Consider the following 20,188-nt stretch of genomic DNA (forward strand, 5'->3'; position numbering starts at 1 on the left):
AGGCATTACTATCATGGAAATCTTTTGTGATTAGGTAATTTCTATTTTAATTACTTAATTGTTTCCCCCACCCATACCATCACCTTTGAAACTTCACTACTCGGACACTTATTAAATCAAAGATGCTTTATGATAAGGAAGATTTAATAAAAAAAAAAAAATCATGAAGAAAGACACTCTTGGTCAAGGAACTTAAGTAAGTTTATAACATACAATTATGTATAACAAACATGTTTCCTCAGTAACTTTTTATTGGAAATATTGATAATGGTAGTAAACAGTTTCAAGAGAAACTAACTTTAAATTATATTTTACATTTTGAATGCCTGAAAGGAAATTAATTCAATACTAATTAAAATCCTGCTAATTTCTCTGGCATTAAAATATTACTAAAATGCGGGCGGCGCCTGTGGCTCAGTCAGTAGGGCGCCGGCCCCATATACCGAGGGTGGCGGGTTCAGACCCAGCCCCGGCCAAACTGCAACCAAAAAATAGCCGGGCGTTGTGGCGGGCGCCTGTAGTCCCAGCTGCTCGGGAGGCTGAGGCAGGAGAATCGCTTAAGCCCAGGAGTTGGAGGTTGCTGTGAGCTGTGTGAGGCCACGGCACTCTACAGAGGGCCATAAAGTGAGACTCTGTCTCTACAAAAAAAAAAAAAAAAAAAAAAAAAAAATATTACTAAAATGCATTCCTTGATTACCGCGTATGTATTTAAGTATATTTTTCTGTTTGGGAGAAGATATTTCTATTGCATATAACTTAAATATAGATGAACATGAATAGTGGTAGTCAGGTTTAACTTCTTTGAGACTACCTTTAAGAAAGAAAAGTCCAAAAATTATATTTGTAAGTGTTGATGTATGGTCAAAGATAGACTACATTTTTAGGGGTGGTAAAACATATAAACAAAAAATAGCAATATTAGAAACAATAAAGCAATTTAAAATGCATCCTTCCAAGGAGACACGACTCCTATAGTTGTCTGGGACAAGAAGACAATCATTGAGTGAAACTCAGGTTCCCCTGGCTTTGTGAAAGTATATTCTATTTCTGAAAACATAAAGCTGAGAGCCCCTTAGAAACTAACCTGAAGTTAATAATTAACAGAATTAATACATGCTATGCCGAAATGTACCTCTTCCTTCTTGAGAATGTTTAATTGATTCCAAACTAACATTTCATTGACTAGAGCAGAATCAGTAAGTGATTAATGAGTTATTCTTTACACAAAGCCAAATTTCCTGAGCTGTTTTTAGATTGTCTTCATAGTATGTACTTTTAAAAACTTGTATTTTGAAGTAGGCAACTGGTTCACTCTCTTACTGTAAAAGAAAAAAACTGAACCAATTTACCCCATCACATTGACTATCTTATTAGATGACCCATTTTGAGAACTTTTTAAATATCTTGCCATGCTGCTTCTCACCAGATTGGACAAATTTACTTCTTTGAAATAGTAAAAGTATGTCATGTTTGATTCATAGTGACTCAGGTATAAATGTTGTCTTTTATGCAAGTATTATGGTGCATTTTAAGATACCTTTCTGATTTAATTTACATATTTCTGATTTAAAACTTTATGACACATATCCTGAATAGATTCTACATCTTTAAAGATCTGTCTATCTACATGAAGAGTTTTTTTTTCCTCTGTAAATTATAAACCACTTTCCTCTAAAATATCCATAAAATTGCCTGTTTAAGAAATTTTAGGTGGTATTTTTGGAACCTCATTCATCTATGGAAAAATGAGCAAAAGATACCTTTCTAAAACTTTTTAATCACTCCTTACTTTGAGTGTGCAGAAGCTCGAGAGTCTAAAAAGCAAAGCGAAGCTCTTAGTAGCCAATTTTTCTTTAACCATCACATGATCAGAAAGGTTTAAAATAGCTTATTATAAGTCGAAAGGTACTTGGGCTCCTACCATCATCTAGCATTTCTCACTGGCAAGCAGCAAACCAAGCTTAGAGAACGCTGTGGAGAAGTCATCTTTCCAGGGCAAGATGCAATGAATTTACAGCCTGGCTAACTAAAGGTTAAAAAAATCATGATTTTCTAGTGTTCCCCCCACCAAAACCAGATAAGTTTACTTTCTTTAGAATAAAAATAAGCAATATATCTTTTCAATAAATCTGCTAGCACTGTGAGGCAGCTGTTAACCAAACAGAGCTGGATAGGGTTACTGGGACCATCTCTGAAGGGCAGAGCTGATGATTCCGGATCTGGGGAGAATTTCTTTCAGCCTGTGTTCAGTGCCTTCTCCCCTTTCTTCTGATGTAGTCAAGTATTTTAAATGCCATGACTCCTGAGTTTAAAAGAAAAGTAGAAATTCTTGTCAACTCTTTCTAAAGAATGCCACTTTCAGTAAAACAAAATTAGTAAAACTCTAAAACTGATTACCTTGATGCTTCTAAACACTCCAAACACAAGTTAAGGCAAATGTAAGGTGGGGCCTTCCTTCCTCCTCTAAACTGCATGTATCTATGTTTTGCAAACTGCATGCTTAAAGTTATTGGTTATTTTACTCAGGGCAGGTTATTTGGTATGTTGCATATATAAAAAAAAAGCATTTTTATTTTCTTTCTAAAATATATCTCTCTATTGAACATTAACGTTTGCTTTTATTTCAGCTCGATTTGTACTCTAATAATGGCTAATTGTTATGTTCTAAGCACTTGTTTCTCTTGTATGCTTTAATTAATAGAGAAGCATATTGCAATAGCTTTTGTCTAAAAAAGAGTCTAGGAAGTTTGCTTTTCAGAGTAAGATTTTCTTTTGCTTTTTTGTTTTTTTCTTTAAGTTGGCTCTTGGGAAAGTAAGGTTAATGCCATGTACAGTAGTAGTTTGCATGTGTTCATTTAAATACTAAAAACTGTAGTACTGCTCGATCCATATCTGACTGCTAGGTTTCAATTGACAGCTGAGGATTTGTGACTGGACCATGAATCAAAACGGCAGGCATTTATACCCCAGTACCAGTGAGGATACATTGGGAATTACTTGGCAAAGGTAACATTTTAATTATTTCCAACCCTACACTTACACCTAAAAATTACATGAGCTATAGTGTTTGTTTTTAACTAGCTTTGCAGAAAATATATGTTAAAAATTCAGTTGTTTTGGCTCTCCCGTTCCCCTTCCCCAACCCCCCTCATTTATTTCTTACTTAAATGCAACATCAAATTAATTTGGGACTATAGTATATGCTAATTGATCACTGGAATTTCTAAATGCTATCAAATGTTTTGTATAATTTCTAATATTTTTGAGAGGGGAGGGAGGTGGAATTTGACATTAGATTTTAGGATCTGAACAATGAAATTACAGCTTTAGGGGAGATTTTTCAGCTGAGGGTAAAGCAATGGTTTTCACAGTATAAACTCATCTTATTTCTATTTCCTCTACTGCTAAGTCATTTTACTATTCATTTATTCTTCTGTCAAGAAAAATTTAAAATTAGTCAATTTAACTATTATTGGCAGTTCCCATCAATTATAGAGTGGGAAGATTGTTGGAATCAGAATAAGAATTTTGGTTTAAAGTTTTAATTTCTGTTTGTATACTAATACGATTCATGGATGGTTGACTTTATTTGGTTGGCTGAGAAAATTATTTTAAAATTTCATTTTCAAAACTAGTTTTGATATTGTCTTATGTGTTGGTTTTAGAAAGTAAGTAGTTCTAAGTCAGCTTCTCATGTATTATTGTAAAGATATTTATGTATTATTTTAAATAATTTAAAAAATTATGTTCAGTTGATGAATTAAGTAATTAAAATTTATGAAATAATCCTACATAATAAGAGATAAAAATTTGCAAAAGAGTGAGGTCATCCCATAAGGATTTCATCAAAAGTAGAACCAACAAAATTTTCCAACTCTGCTATGGTTGTAATCCTACACTTGTAGAAAGTATTTCCTCGGATATTAGTTATTAATGGGCTGCCCATCTCCATATTGGTTGATAGAAACTGCTAGAGAGTAGACTTTAAAAGAATCAAATTAATTAAATATCTACTTTCACTTAGATAGAAATTTTTAAAAAATTGTATTCTGTTTTTTAAAACTTGATGGCATTTTATTAAATTGATAACTGTAATGACAACAACATGACTTTTCTTCTCTTTGAAGATTAACTTAGCATCTACTTTAAAATGGGTACATCATTACATAATATGTTTGTTTGTTTTTTTGTGTTTTTTTTTCAAGAACCTTGAATTAATCCTTCCTTTGGGGAAAAAAATACAGTATATTCTTGTAAAAAAGAGGTAAACTCAATGGAAGCATCTTATTTAAATAGTCGTAATGATTAATAATCTTAATTAAATTCAGTGAAAGTAGCTTATTAAGATAGTCTGAATAAATATTTTAAAGGTAATTTAATAATACAATGTTTGTGTTTTATTTTATTAAATGACTTTTTTATATTTCATGCTCTGCCTATTAGCAAAATGGCCCATGTCTGCATATAAGTTCACTGGATTTAAAAGAATTGCAAATCAGATGAAGTGTACTCAAGTTTGTAAATATGCTTATAGACGGGTAAACTTCCAAATCTTCAGAATATTGATATTAAGTTAAAATAGGATAGCACTTCTAAAGTATAGTATAGGCAAATAAAGATGTACATTATTTGAGGTTTAAAATACAACTTCACCTAGTTCTTAGTAATTTTTTGAACAAAAAAAGATATCCGCCCAAAAGAAAAGGTGAGTAGATAATCTCAGAACACATGTATTAACATGAAGGAATAGGATAAGTAAACACAGTTCTTATGGAAGTACTTTTCATGTTACAAATCCTCTGCTTGGTGAAGAATTGGTATAGCAATCAGTTTCTGGTCAGAGAAATTAAAAAGAAAATTCAGAATTTATTTAAGTTTCTTTTCTCCCCCCTCTTAAAATTAGTAATTTTTTTTTCTTTTTTTGCAGTTTTGGCTGGGGCTGGGTTTGAACCTGCCACCTCTGGGATATGGGGCCGGTGCCCTACTCCTTTGAGCCACAGGTGCCACCCCCCAAATAGTAATTTTTTAGATTAGAAGATAGTGATGCATAGAATGGCCTTAATGAGTCCAAAAGCTCTTACAAATATATCTTTTGGTATGTTTCTTCCCTTTTTGTCATGATTCAGAAAGCACATAATTGATAATGATAGTCATCATGTTCCTACATAAACAGGTATTTACTGAATCTTTATGGTGGACTGTCATAGGTACCGTGCCTGATAACAGATACAGTTCCTAAAGTCTAAGTATTATACATTTCAGAATACATACCCTGAAGTGAGAGAGCAATTTTCTTTACTCTGTTGTAGTTTTCAAAAATGGAGACAAATAGAATTTACATTTCATAATACAAATAGGCTTTATTCATAATTTATAGCTGGTGCCCTCTGTTTGTTTTTAAAACTTAATTTTTTTTTCTAGAAAGAATATTAAAAAGGGAAGTCATAAATATCTGAAACACTGTGACTTTTAAGTCAGATAATAGACATCTGGAATCTTCAGGGCATGGCTACAACTTTAGAATCATCTGCTGAAATAAACTGAAAATATGGGAGATAACGTGCATCTGTCTGACCAGAAAATACGTCTATCTATCCAACCAGAGGGTCAGAGAATTTGCCTTTTTCATGATGGTTATTTTTTGTCGTTTCTGACAACAGGCAATCCCTGGAGACTTTGTAGTAGACAAGGATAAAGCAAAGGGGACGTCTTGGTTTTGCTTTATTTTGTTTGGATTGTTCATTAGTTGTTGCCATTGGTTTCTTTGTACAATCACTTGTCTGTGGTCACCCTCTTTTCTGCAGTTGAGGTTTTTCATGTCAAATGCAGCTCCTTTTCCAGGACTGAAAATGGCAGTGCTGAGGGAGCTGTGTGAGTCTAAAGGAAGCTGGAAGATTCCCTCCACCCTCCCCCACCTCACCCCACCCCACCCCACGTTCAAACATTCCCCTGGGAACCAAAACTGACTCTTTTGAACCATGTTCACAGATCTATTAGGTTGCAGCTCTGAAGGTGGTTTGTAGTTTTGGCCTTAGCATTTTCCGAGCCATTTGAGTGTGCGTGTACGTGTGTATGTGCTTAAGCAAAGGAGTGTTCGCCTTCAAAAAGTCAATTTTTCTGCCTAAGTGAAAGGTCAGGTACTGCAGTTAACCCAGAGTGAAACATTGGTGAAGGGCCCCCTTCTAAGTCAGTCACGATGAGTTCAGGTCCCGGGAGGGTAATAGGTGATGAACTGCTTAAGATAGGCTCTGTCATGTTTATGCTTTGTCCTCCTATGTGGATGAGTTACTTCCCTGCATACTCAAGTCTTGTTGAGTATAAACGCATATAGCGTCTGGCTTACTTTCTTGAAACCATAGCCAGAACATAACTTGTACTATCAAATATAAAAGAGCAATATAATTGAATGAAAAAGAAAGCTGAAGGACAACCCAAGAATAACATAAACATAAGTTATTTTAAAACATTAGAGGGAGTGCTTTATGCAAAAGAGAAACTGAATGTATTGTTTCATTCTTTTTTCTCCCCCTTCACCCCTTCCAAAAAAACGTAAAGCCACAAGTGAGTGGCTGTATGTCTGATGGCTTATATAAACATAGAAGAAGACTTCAGATGGCTAAAATAAACATGCGCGTGTTACTGAAGGATGTGTTTACAAAAACCATTTGCTCAGCCTCTGAAATAATGAATAAATGAAGATTTTACTGAAATAATTGGAAGGATTTTTGTGTTTCTGCTTATGCCATAATTGAATGGCACCAAAGAGACTTTTATCAGCTATTTTCCACGTTACATGTGTTAGCAGTTCTTTTCTGTGAGTTGAATGCTTCATCCTATAGTTACTTTACACGTGTTTTTGTAAGAAATTGTCGTTTATTACTGCGATTCTAGAGAGTTGCTTGATTTCCCAAGAGAAATTTAGCAGCCAGTAAAGATTATTTGGATCTTGTTGGTCAGGAGAGAGAAGGCAAAAAAGAAGGGGTAATAGCATTCATTTCGTACATATAACTTAACTTGCATAACACTGCCCTCAACCAGTTTCCTTGCTTTGTCCATAAAATTATTTTTTGAAAAACTGATGCTCTCAAAAGGTTTAAGACTGAATATTTAAACAAAAACAATTTGTAGTTATCAGGTTGCAAACCGTGTAGTTGTGTGTACCTATATGTGTTTGTGTACATGGATGAATATAGATGTATGGGTGTGTGTGTCCCCACGTATTGTGTGGCCTGGGGATGATAAGGGCGGTATGCATCTTGTCCTTGGGTGATATTAAGAGTTAACTTTTATTTCAACATTACACTTAGACGTCTCTGTGAATTCACTAGGTTAGCATTTCCTGCTCTTGGTTTGTTATCTTGACACATAACTACAGTACAACAGCTGGGTTGTTCCTGGAGTTCCTGGGGGGAGCTTTATTCTCCGAGTGCTGAATTTCCTTTTCAGCTGTCAGCTCTAAAGTGTGTTCAAATGTTCTACTTTTTATGTAGCATTCTGGGCCCCTAGCACCATTCTGGGACTCTGATAGAAATGCTGATAAGGTAAATGAATGAAAGAATCTTTGGTTCAAGGTGGAGAATTGCAAAGGCCAAAATTGCACATGACCATTTTTTGATAATGGGGCTGCTAAGTAGGGTTGCTTTTTGTATTTGGATATTCTATTTAGGGGAATTACTCCATGCTCATCAAAAATTATTTGCACCTGTTATAAAATCAAAACTAAAAATATTACCATTCTTAAAAATGGTCTTGATTTGATTTTCACAGACCCACAACATCTGTGATCAGGCCATCGAAAAATTTGTTGGGATTTGTTGTAGTTTGGCCTAACTTTCTCTATTTATAAAGAAAGATTTGTACAACACGACGTTTCCTTTTTATCTAGGGAAACTCTTCAGAACACTTCCTAAGAAATTAATTGTATTCCAGCCAGATTTGCATGCTGCCATCCCACAGGAAATGGGTCAGCAATCCATTAAGATGCCATTAGATAATCTAATTTGGAACTTAATCTCTAAATTAACCATGCTCCATACTTGAAGCATACTTGAGAGAAAGAAAAAAAGTTTACGTTTGAATCGATAGGGGAGCTGAAGCGTGAAGAAGGCTGTTTGTTTTTTCTGTAGCTGTGGTCACGTCTCAAGCCGTCTGGTAACCAGGAGAAACCAGACATGATGTAATTCCAGATTGAACTTGAACTTCAGGGACTTAGGATGGGGGAACAATGGACCATAGGAATCAATAATGTCCATTTTCCACATGATTATGTTTGGAGCTTTAAGTTAACCTTTACGGGAGAAGCAGCAGGATCTGCAGTGTGACCAAAGTGAGACGATCCCGAGACAAGATGTTAGAGGAAAGAAAACAACTTTCTCCCTGATATTTTCTGAGCGGCACTGCAGATTCCAGCAGGATTAGAAAAGTTCCCGCTCGGCAGTAAACCGGTGGCTCGTTCAGAGCACTCTTTGTTCACTTAGGTAGGACAAACTTAATCTTACGTTTCCTGTCAGATGATTTTTGGCAGCCCTGCTAGAGAGGGAGGAGCGTGATTCAGAAATTCCCGAATGTAAACCTTGCTGATTAACCCTTCGCAATGAAAGGAAGTGTATTAAACACCTACTTTATTGAATGTGTTCTGTGTAAAGCGCCGTATTTACACGTGCATCGCGTCCATGAGAAATCAGGGCCATCCCGTAGCCCGTGCATCACCAATAGCTTACCTTCTCTGACTCTCATGCTTACCGGTGCCGTTGTAGGCATATGGTACATTTTTAGTCACATTTAACTTACATAAAAAAGCTATGAACGCACATACATTGTAATAAGCTTAACAAATTATAAAAGAAAAAGTAAAGACCTATTTAAGTTCCAGAAATTGGAGAACTCAAATTTTGAATATTCAGAAATGGTAGAAAGTTCCAGTTATTCTCTGCCTTGTTCACTTTGTTTTACAGAAAGGAAGATCTTTTGCCCATGTGGACAGAGTAGCAAGCATGATGTTCAAATACGTTCAGTTCCTTAGTCAGTTGTACTTTTATCCTTTAGACATGCAATTGCACAAATACTACTACTCTCTGCTTGTCAATGAAAATTATTTGTGAAAGAATCTCTTTTTGGCTTTTGTATAAAACTTACGTTTCTATTTAATTTAGGATGCCTTGGGTGATTTTCTCTAGTGAAAGGCACTATTTTGAAGCACCATTTTTGTAGAGAATTTGTCTGCTGTTGAAGAATCACATATGCAAATAGGAGGAGCAGTAGGGCTTGTAACAATAGCATTGAAAAGGAGCCCAGGGTTAGAAAGGAATACAGGGAGAGAAAAGGGCTGGAAATCAACATGTGGGCTTCTCCACTGTGGCATGGTCTGTGGGAGGAGATAAAATAATTACTTCAAGCCTGATAATTTTATATTTTTTTAATTGGCTAAGCCATCCCACAGCTACAGAAGTTGTTATATATGTATACATGTGTATACTGTAATTTATTTGTAATTAGTCATCTTCATAATAATTCTTCATCTTTCATTTCAGTTCTAAAATATAAAAAAGATCAAGCATACTATTTTTAAAAATCTGCTTAATTTGGCCTATTGAAGGAAAGAGCTTTTTTTTATATTTATTTAAACTAAATATTTTAAGGAAGTAAGTTTTTATTGCTTTCAAGTATATAGATTTCTGTGTTGAAGAGTCTGCTAAGATTAAATAAGAGCTTTTTACTAAAAGAGTGCAGTAATTGCAGAGAGCACATTTAATATTTAGCAACGGTGGTCTCATACCTAAGGCCTTTACTTGCCCCATGCCCTTCATTAGATAAAATATTTCCCTGGCAGATGCCGTTATTTTCCTTAGAAAATGCTAGCACTCATGCGTGGTAAAGTTAACATTCAATCCGGTGTGCCCCAATCACAAAACTCATCTGAAACAACTGAATACAAATTAATGAGGTTTGATGGTCTACCATTCTGAAATGCTGTTTTCAAAACCGGTGGTCCCCCAGGAATAACAATAAAGAAGGCTATTTACCTACTTAGTTAAGAAACAAATATGTTTCTCTTTCATTACTATGAAGTGCTATTGCTTGCAGTCAGAATCATTCCATAAGCCACCTGCAGTTTATGATATTTGGTGTTTCCCAGAGAGCTCACAAGAGTACTTTGCAGTTCAGGTAAGAGCTAGCCAGGGAGCTTTCTGATACAGATTATTACAAATAGTAATAATCATTAGAAATCATCTTGCATGCAAATAGGATCATTCAGATGGCAATAATGATCCCTGAAAATGGGAAGAATAAATCGAAGAAACACAAGACCTATGTAAAAGCGCTTTGTATATTTCACTTTCAGCCTAGCCTCCTCTAGGGAGTGGATAATAACAAGCAAATTATTTACACACAGCTACATCTGTGTAGACATAAAATAAAGGGAAATATTGCATTCAGCTGAAAAGTAACTAAATAAGTAAAATAGTTACTTGTGCTGAAATCTGGGCTCAAGAGTTATACTTCCATAACCACGGTAGTGTGTCCCTGTGATACAAACCTTAATTCATGGAATCCTTTATAATAATTCAGCAGTAATACAAATTCTAGTCCAGTGAAAAAAGTCAAGTATGTTTCACAAAAGACAGAGTTGACATAAAGTGTAGTGGATAAAAATATTGATCCCAGAAACATACTAGTCGATTTCAAATTCCAACTTCTATGACTTAATAGCAATATGAACTGGGCAAGACGCTTACCTTCCTAGTTTCAGTTTTCTCATCTGTAAAAGCAGGGTAAGGATGGTCCTTTCCTATAGGTTTTCATGAGGATTAAAAACTTTAAGGTTGATCAGGCTCGTAGAACAGTGCCTAACATAACGCACAGTATATTTCCTAACTAATATAGTTAGGAAATACCATATTCTTTGTTTTAATACGTTAATGGAGTCAACTTAAATGCTACTCATTTATGCCTTCCACTAGTCTGATTGAGCATTTTTTTCACAAGACTTAATCTATAGCCTTTATGTTGTTTTGACGTGAGCAGTCAGCCCAAATCCATATATATACATATACTTTCCAGGACAACATGGTTTCTTACTTGTTATTTAATTAACCCACCTTGCCCGGCTTTTTTAGACTTTTTTTTTTTTTAATTGTTGAGGATTCATTGAAGTTACAAAGAACCAGGTTACGTTGATTGCATTTGTTACATAAAGTCCCTCTTATAATTGTGTCTTGCCCCCAAAAGGTGTGTCACATACCGTGACCCCACCCCACCCCCTTCCAGACATGTTTTTAGCTATTAACAGGGAAAATTGTTTATCGGGCATTTTTGGAGAAACACGGATAGTTGTATGTTAATACTATGCCAATAAAATTCGAGTATTTAGCCAAAGAAGTAAAAAACTTTCCTTCTTGTGGATATCTGAAATTGATACAAAGAAATTAAGGCAAATCCTTCTTTTAAATTAAAATATCTGTATTATTTATTCCCTAATCTTTCTGTGCCATTGCTTATTTTTATTGCTATCAATAATGTAGCTTTTGGTAGGGTTGAAGTATGTGTGACTATGTGCAATTCTTTGTGCTTCATTTCTGTAACGTTTGTTAAGCTTTTAAAATGGGTACTTACTGTCTTCTCAATAAATACAATATAATCTCATGATTAAACAGTATGTAAATTCTAAATAGGCTATATTATTACTCTCGTGAAAGGTATTAGGATGTGGGAGACTCTGACATTTTATAAACTGTTTAACAAATGATTTGCCCAATCCGTTAAATACATTATCAAATAAATACAGACTAATAATAAATGAATTTTGCCATTCTTAAAATAGCTCATTTTAATCCCCCAGGACTAATAGATGAAAACTTTGTTTGTTGGGTTGCTAACTTGACTAAATGGCTTCACATGTGTTTATTTAGCACGCTGTGGTTCTTCAGTGATCTGAAAGCTTAAGGGCCTAAGCCTTTTTGGCCAAGAAGACATGGCCACAGAATGCATGTAAGAACATTACCATCAATGTTGGTTTGGCGGCCCAGAGCAATCTCTCTCTCTTCTTTCATTGAAAGGTGCAAAGTCTATTTACTCCTTGTAGATGCAAAAACCAACTACTTAGTCCGATTTATCCAAGATAAGTAAAACTATGAATAGTGTATCATTTTTAAAGGGAAGAAGCGGGTACCTTCTTTTCTCTTAACCCTCAACAGTGTCACTCCAGTAGAATTTCAACTAGATTTTGTTTTCAGAAGAGAGAGACACAGAATTTTAAGATGAACTACACGTTCCATGCCTAAGCTTCTTCTTCATCAACCTCTTACAATCCACCTTGTGTGGGGTGTGGGAAGTTCATTGTCTCCTGAAGCAAGTACATTTTGCCCTCAGAGAACTTTGTTCAAAAGTTCTTCCTAATGTTGGGCCAGTGTCTGACCTCCCACAGAGGTGATGCGATAGCGTACAGTGAAATGGCCAGGGAAGCCTGCCAGAAACGATTCCTGTCTGAGGACCAAGTGGGAGACTTTGGGCAAGTAACTTGTTCCAGTTTCTTCACATGTGAAATGGGGATAATGATGGCCATTTCAAGAGCTTATTGAGAAAATTAAGTAACAGTATATGTAAAACAACAAAGACTCTTGTAAGTCCTCAGCCTGGTTACTGTGTGGAAGGCTCTCCCTCAGGGCTCATTGAGTCTACCTGAATTATGCAGACATCTACAGGCCTTCCCAACTCAGCTGCCATGTCTTCCCTGTCTCCCTTTAGCTGCTCCTCAAATGACACGATTCGGTGAGTGCCTTCAGCAAAGAAATGCCATAGTGTTTGTTTTATTTGAAGACTGATGCCTAGAGGAAGCACGGTTTTTCAGAGATAGTCTTAGTAGCATAAAATTAAGCAGGACTGTTAATGTTAAATATTAATATTAAAGGATAAACTAATTTGTGGGCCACATCGTACATTTTGGGCTAAATACTATGAAAATATCTATGATATCAGACATTTTATTTTGGAATTTTGATTGAGATCTTGTGTAATTTTTTTATAATAAGATATTTCATTATATACACAGAGTAGTCATCACTAAGGTGAGTTGTGCTTTGTGTTAAAGCCCTCCCTATCAAAATCTTTTGTGCTTTAGTTTTTTTTTTTTTTTGTGCCTGATTTTTTGCAAAATAATTCTTTTCTTTTCTTTTCTTTTTTGATGGTTGTGGCCAGTTTATGTTTTCTAAAGGTGTGCTTTCAACTTTCCATCATGCTCATCTGATTACCTAAAGAAAGGTTATTTGGCAGTGGAAAATCTGATGAAAACCAAGTAAATGCATCCTTGAAGAACTATTGCTCAAGTAGCTGAACTTGATCTTGAATATTTTGCAGTCCTTTTAGTTGTATTCTCATGTCTCTTAATAAAATACAGATTGTTGGATTGGATTTAAGATTATCCATATAGTAATTCTCATTACATTATAAATTAAGACTATTAAGCATTTTACATATAACTAATCTGTATAATATATATGTACGTGTGTTTATCTTATCCATACAATTGGCATTATTTTATCCATGGTACAGAGAAAAAGAGTTAGATATATAAAAAGCACTGTTACATTTTCCCCCAGATAACTATGGAACTTTAAGTACTATGTTTTTAAGTTCAATGACCTATATTTGTTTGATTAAGCATTTTTCTGTACATTTGTTACCATAGTCTTTGACTTAGTTTTACCAAGTCTTTTGTAATGAGACTTAAAAAAAAAAAAAAAAAGAAACTCTAAAAAAGTGCCTGTGCCTTATAGTTCTGAACTTAACCTACAAATTGGCAGTAAGGGACTTGTAAAACTCATATATGGGGTCTGCATAGTGTTAATGTTTGAGATTTATTTCCCCCCAAAGGTTCATAAACAGTATTGACAAATATATTGCACTCTGCAATTTTGATATGGCCATAATGTAGGATGGGAGGTTTGAAAGGTTTAAATAAACATTTAAATTAAATTTGTTAGGCATTCGGCAGCAAGAGTTCTGTTAGGGACTAGCATCAATTTATTTTTATTGAGCATTTTCCAAAAAAATAGTGATATATGTCTCTTTTAAAGAACTGAGTGAGAAAGCTATTACAAGATAAACCCTCTGTTTTTATCTTTTCTGCCAGGATGCAGTAGACTTGTCCATTTAAGGGGCCATACTTATTTTCAATCCTTCACATCCACTTTCTATCCCTAAAGCATGCAATCTCTAAATGACTTTAAGCTCATTTCATTTGAGACACTTGTTGATTTTGCAAAATGATTTTCTTATTGTTGACATAGGCTTTTATTCTCAAGGATTCTATCCTTTCTAGCTAGTCTTTTTGCTTTTGATACCATGCTTCTTATTCGGGTTAAGAACAATGGATATCCATTTTTGTAATTTATTTCATTTGTTAAGAAATAGCCTCAGCTGTGGTCAGACTCTATAGGGATCAACAAGGCAAGGCCATTTTCTCTATCCAGCTTACCTTCTAGTCAGTAAGATAATCACAGATGCAGATAATTACCATGTGAAGTAATAAATGCTGCAATAGGACTGTGTGCAAAGTGCAGTGGAAACACAGTTGAAGGGAAAATAAGTTTCGTGATGCATTATGTAACATTGTTCCCAGTCAATGGTGCAAATGCTGAAAATGTGTGTGGGAAGAGAGAAATATGTGAAAACAGTTAAGTGTCTTAGAAAATGTTTCAATAACACATATTCTTATCCTTTAGAATTGTAATGTTTCATTAGATAATGAGGAAATATCTTTTTAGTTTGAATGTGATTATCCCTCCTTCATCAATTTTTCTTAATACTGAGCATCTCTAATTTTAAATTCAGAGATGGAATGCCTATTGTCTTTTTATAGGAGAACAAATCACAAGGTATTCATGAATATACATAATCTTGGACAATACCTTTTACAAAGATCTAGCTGGGTGTGATTTGAAACAATTAATTGATTTTTTTTTTTTTGTCTGTCCAAAAGTTTACTAAACATCTACCATGTTCTCAATTCATATTAGATGGTTAGCAAAAAGAGAAATGGACTTTGCTGTTCTGGAGCTTGTAGTTTAATTATAAAATCACTTGAGCGTAAAAGATCACTGTGTTTTTTTTTTTTTTTTTTTGAAATATAACTCAGAAATATGTAATAGGACATGTAGCAACAAATAACCTTTTCCACAGAGATAATACCAGAGTGAAAAATGGTTTATATCAAGTTGTTTTTAAATACAAATTTGGTCCTGCAGGTTAATATTCCCTAAAGGTTTCTGTACCTGTGGAATTCAAACATGAATAAATGAGCGTATCTGGATTGCTAACAATAGTAACAGTAACAGCGTTCATCTTAGCTCATGGTTTCAAAAGTAGGGCAAAGGATTCTAAATGAAATCTGAAACACTGAAAGCATGTCTCCACGTTTGGCCCTGACTAAACCAAGTATGGAATTGTCAGTTTGATGTTCCCTTGGTTCATGATTTTTTATGAAGTGGTTACTTCTCTGCCCTTCATTCTCAGTTGAGTATTGAAACAAGCAATACGTCAGATTAGGTGTACTCCAAATGTACTCCAAAATGTACAATGTGGGGTGATTTTACGATACATAGACCTGTTGTTATTTCCCATGATACACTTCTTTAATAAGGGATGATACCACTAGCCATGAGAAAACTGTTTTTCAAACTTCTTTTTACACATAGGGCAAGGTCAGGCTGACAGGAGATAGGCAGAAATCTTGTTTGCTTACTTCCTCCAGCTCTTATTCACACTCACTCCTCCCGATATTCAGAACAGCTCAACTGCAGTGTTATTACTGATGGGGGGAGCAGGAAAGTTCAGGCCTGTGTTGCAAGCCAAGGTAAAAAAACATGAGTTGGAAGGAACATTCTGATTCTCTGTAAGGGTAACTTTGAGGAGGGTGAGAAGACCCTGGAGGGCTATAGAACTCGAAAGCACAAGCAGAGGCCCTTGTGGCCTCTTATAAAATGTTCTCTCTCACGATGGGTATTCTGGAGAGAACAGAAAAAGCTGCATTCCATTTTGCTTCTGTGATTTTCATTTGTTTTGTCTTTACTAAAAAAAACTCCAGTTAAGATGTATTTTGATAATTTGGCAATTTGAAATTGCATACTATGCGTGGGCCTACCTTAAAAAAAGTACTTTTTTCCTATTGTGAGAGGGAGAGAAGTATATTTCCTTTTACCTTCCAATTTTATTCAACCTAGTAGGCAGGTAAAAAATTGAAACCCATCTTACTACTGAATTGCTTGTGAATTAAAGGTAAAATAAGGTTAGGATTAGGACATAGCTGGCAAACTATGTTGGTTCTAGTGCTTTTCTTCCTTTTTTTTTTTTTCCTGTTTGAACAACAAAAAAATAATCACGCATTTATGTTGAAGTAGACACAATATTTTAGGAAGAATAAGCTCAATCAGTTAGAGTCCAGCAATTGTGTATGTGTCTTACTCCAGGTTTTTCTGCTTCACAGTTACTCTGACTTGACATGAAAGGGATAAACCATATAGTCTATATAAGTATACTACGCATAATTTGGCACATTTATCTTACATTAGACTGTAATTTTGAAAAAAAGTTATAGTAGTAATTTGATGCATCTGGAATTTGTATTTCTCGTATTGATGTCGATTGTAACATTGTGCTTTTTCTTTTTTTCTCCCCTTCCCGCTGCTCTGCTCCTCTCGACAGTCCTGGTACCTGGGCTAGCTTGGTTCCTTTCCAAGTGTCAAATAGGACACCCATCTTACCGGCAAATGTCCAAAATTACGGTTTGAACATAATTGGAGAACCTTTCCTTCAAGCAGAAACGAGCAACTGAGGGAAAAAGAAATACAACAATAGTTTAAGAGATTTAAAAAAAAAAAAAAAGAAAGAAAGAAAAGAGGAAGACTGGACAAAACAAAACAAAACAAAACAAAGGGAGAAAGGAAAGCAGCTGAAGAAAGAAGATGGTAGACCGGCAATTGCAGCACTTACAACCACTCCTTCCCTTAGGGTTGAAACTGTAATGACATAAGAGGGTCGGTGATATTTCGCTGATGGTAGATCGCAGCCCCTGCAACGTAGCCTTTGTTACATGAAGTCCGCTGGGAAATAGATGTTCTGTCTCTATGACAATATATTTTAACTGACTTTCTAGATGCCTTAATATTTGCATGATAAGCTAGTTTTATTGGTTTAGTATTCTTGTTGTTTACGCATGGAATCACTATTCCTGGTTATCTCACCAACGAAGGCTAGGAGGCAGCGTCAGAGGTGCTGGGTGACAGAGCCATGAGCCAGCCATTTTATAAGCACTCTGATTTCTAAAAGTTAAAAAAAGTATCTATAAAATCTCTGTAGCCTTTAGTTATCAGTACAGATTTATTAAATTTTGGCCCTTAACCCAGCCTTTTCCAGTGTGTAACCCAGTTTGAAATCTTAAAAAAAAAAAAAAAAAGAAGAAGAAGAAAAAAAAGAAAAAAAGAGAAAAAAAAAGAAAAAAGGAAAAAAAAAAACAGTTTGAACACAAAGGCTCTATGGAAGAAATGCCTCTATGTAGGTGAAGTGTTATCTCTGCATGCAACAGTAAAAATTAATATAATATTTTCCCCACAAAAGAAACACTTAACAGAGGCAAGTGCAATTTATAAATTTATATCTAAAGGGGAATCATGATTATAAGTCCTTCAGCCCTTGGACTCTAAATTGAGGGGATTAAAAAGAATTTAAAATAATTTTGAACGAATTTATTTTCCCCTCAGTTTTTGAGGGCATTAAAAAGGCATTAAATCAAGACAAATCATGTGCTTGAGAAAAATAAAATTAATGAAAACACAGCACTTATGTTGGTTTAGCTGCAGCCTCCTTGGAGGTAGAATTTATTTATTTAAAATTACTGGTTGCATCAAGAACCCATAGGGTGTACAAAAGGTTCTATAAAATCTGCATTATAGAGACAAAGAGGCAGGCAAATCCATGTCACAAGGGTAAAGCTTACAGTTTACAAACTGGGAAAGCCAGGGTGTAGGATATAAAAAAATGCACTCTTGAGAAAACAAATGTAATCAGGGTGCTGAAAACTTGCATGGTGCTTTCAAACATTAGCCTTGTTCAACAAATTTCTTGTATTGACAGATCCATAGTGTGCATGGGCAGACACATTTTTGCCTCTATGTCTCTTAAAATTTTAATTAAAAATACTCTTTCCAGTAATCCTAATTTGCACGAAGATATAATGTCCACATTACGTGCCTTGCCTTGAAATCTAAAAAACATAAAACAAAAAAAAAACAAAAAAACAAAAAAGTGACATCACTACACTTGTTTTGCTGCATTTATTATCATTTTAAATCTTTACCATTTTTATGACAAAATATTTTGTACTCCAGACGAAGAAAAATGTGTGACATCATGGATTTTTTAGACAGTTATACCTTTATCTCACATTTATAAAGCATATCATGGCTGTGTATAGTTGCCGCTTAAAAATTGTAATCGACCAGCAATATTTTCAGTATTTTGGTGTTTTTTTCTATTAACCTTTCATGTTTTTCATCTTCCAATTAATATTTGGGGGGAGGGGTTTCAAATTTATACGAATTATGCAATACCAAGTTTTGCCTATGTAGGTAGTGCTTTTAGCTGTATTGGTTATTATAGGTAAGTACACAGATTTAAAAAAAATAATGTATGCTTTTTTTTTTTGTTTGTTTGTTTTAATTGACCAAAGTGGGTACTGCTATTTTTGCAGTGTGATGAGGTCCTTTTGTGTACTGAGAGATGGACAGGGGATTGTTTTTAATATACATATATATATATTCTGGGGCTGGGGTGGGAGGATTTTTAACACTTTACAGTGTAGCTGTGAAGCAGTGCACCCTGAGATGGGCCTGGGCTGCAAAGCAACTGTTCTGCCTACTGTGACGAACTTCAACTTACACAGGTTCCCCCCTCTCTAACTTCCCACCTGGGGTGCAAGCTGAACTCATTTCTGGTTTTCATAACAACAAAATAGTAAGAACGAGCAAACACAACAAATTCTCCTGGAGGCAGACTTGGCTTAAAAAGGCAGACTTGGCTTGGTAATAGTTTCTCTTGAAAGTTTCAGATCCACAGTGGAGAGTGAGCCTGTCTCATATTTGGCAGAGATAATTGTCTGAATGTCCACACAGGGGATGCTGGAGGTTTCGAGCTTTGGGGTTTAACACATGAATATGCTTTCTCTTTACAAATCACACTAGACCAGCTGGAAGGAGTGCTCCCGTATTCTTTCTCTGCTACTTTTCATCCCCATTTCTTCATTTCATCAATGGTAGGATAAGATTCACCTGTGACTTACTACTTCAAATGGATGGCAGTGCACTTGGGTGTGTTTTTTTTTTATTTTCTTTTTTCGTTCGTTCGTTTGTTTGTTTTTGATATCCAGAAGATTGAACAGAGGATTGCTATTATTGAATGTATTTGGACTGATAGATTAAAATCAAAGTTCAATTTTTAAGTAACAAAAAAGTAAATCTTGTTTTCATTTTGCCTGCCCTTTTAAAACTGAGAGCCAGAGCAGAAGGGAAATATAGAATTTTAAGAAATGAATCTTCCTGTGGATGAAATAAACCCATTAGATGGGCTTTCTTTTAAGGAATGGTACCTCAAGTATATATTTGATTCAGTTTTGAGGACTAGAGGGTGAATGGAGGCTGGTGTTTCTGTTTTGTTTTGTTTTTTCCCCCTTCCTCACTCCCCAATTCTGTTGAGTGAATTCATTACTGGAAGGAGAATCAGAATTAGTGACACACCGTAGGCTGTCTTAAGGAGCCCACTGACCCTCTTTCCCTAGGCCATGGCCTAATAAAATAAACTGTCAATTGTTCTCACAGCGTATCATTTAATAATGAATACTTTAGAACAATGCTTATGGGCTGGAGAATTGTATTAGATTAGCCCATTCAGTTTGATAGCCCAAATGCTGAATAGCACAGCGGGATCCCAGCAGTGCAAGTTCAAAAGTAAGTCCAATCATTTCTGTGATACTTGCCCTAGTATTAAACAGATAATCTCAGCCAAGTTCTTCGTGTATCTCTGACCTATTAGGTAAACAAATCAACCTCACAGGACACACAGTATTTTTGAAGGGCAGACTCGCTCTTTTTTTTTTTGCCAGTGAATGAGCAGTTCTAGCTAAATAAGTTACACACTGTGG

The 20,188-nt window shown here is 35.2% G+C and overlaps 1 protein-coding gene across 7 annotated transcripts in view; it reads left to right on the top strand.

Moving 5' to 3' along the window:
• NFIB (nuclear factor I B) overlaps positions 1-20,188 on the top strand; it is a 234,680-nt gene that overhangs the window by 211,429 nt on the left and 3,063 nt on the right. For 4 of the 7 annotated variants that reach the window (XM_053572425.1, XM_053572436.1, XM_053572463.1 and 1 more), the window contains 2 exons: positions 2,918-3,006; positions 16,699-20,188. The exon at positions 16,699-20,188 is cut by the window's right edge and continues 3,063 nt beyond it. In XM_053572425.1, coding sequence (XP_053428400.1) covers positions 2,918-3,006; positions 16,699-16,828 — 219 coding nt within the window. In that variant the 3' untranslated portion in view covers positions 16,829-20,188. The remainder of the gene's footprint in view (positions 1-2,917; positions 3,007-16,698) is intronic. The other 3 variants (XM_053572446.1, XM_053572456.1, XM_053572472.1) reach the window with 1 other exon arrangement.

Source organism: Nycticebus coucang, chromosome 2, assembly GCF_027406575.1.
Source record: "Nycticebus coucang isolate mNycCou1 chromosome 2, mNycCou1.pri, whole genome shotgun sequence".
Taxonomy (NCBI): Eukaryota; Metazoa; Chordata; class Mammalia; order Primates; family Lorisidae; genus Nycticebus; species Nycticebus coucang.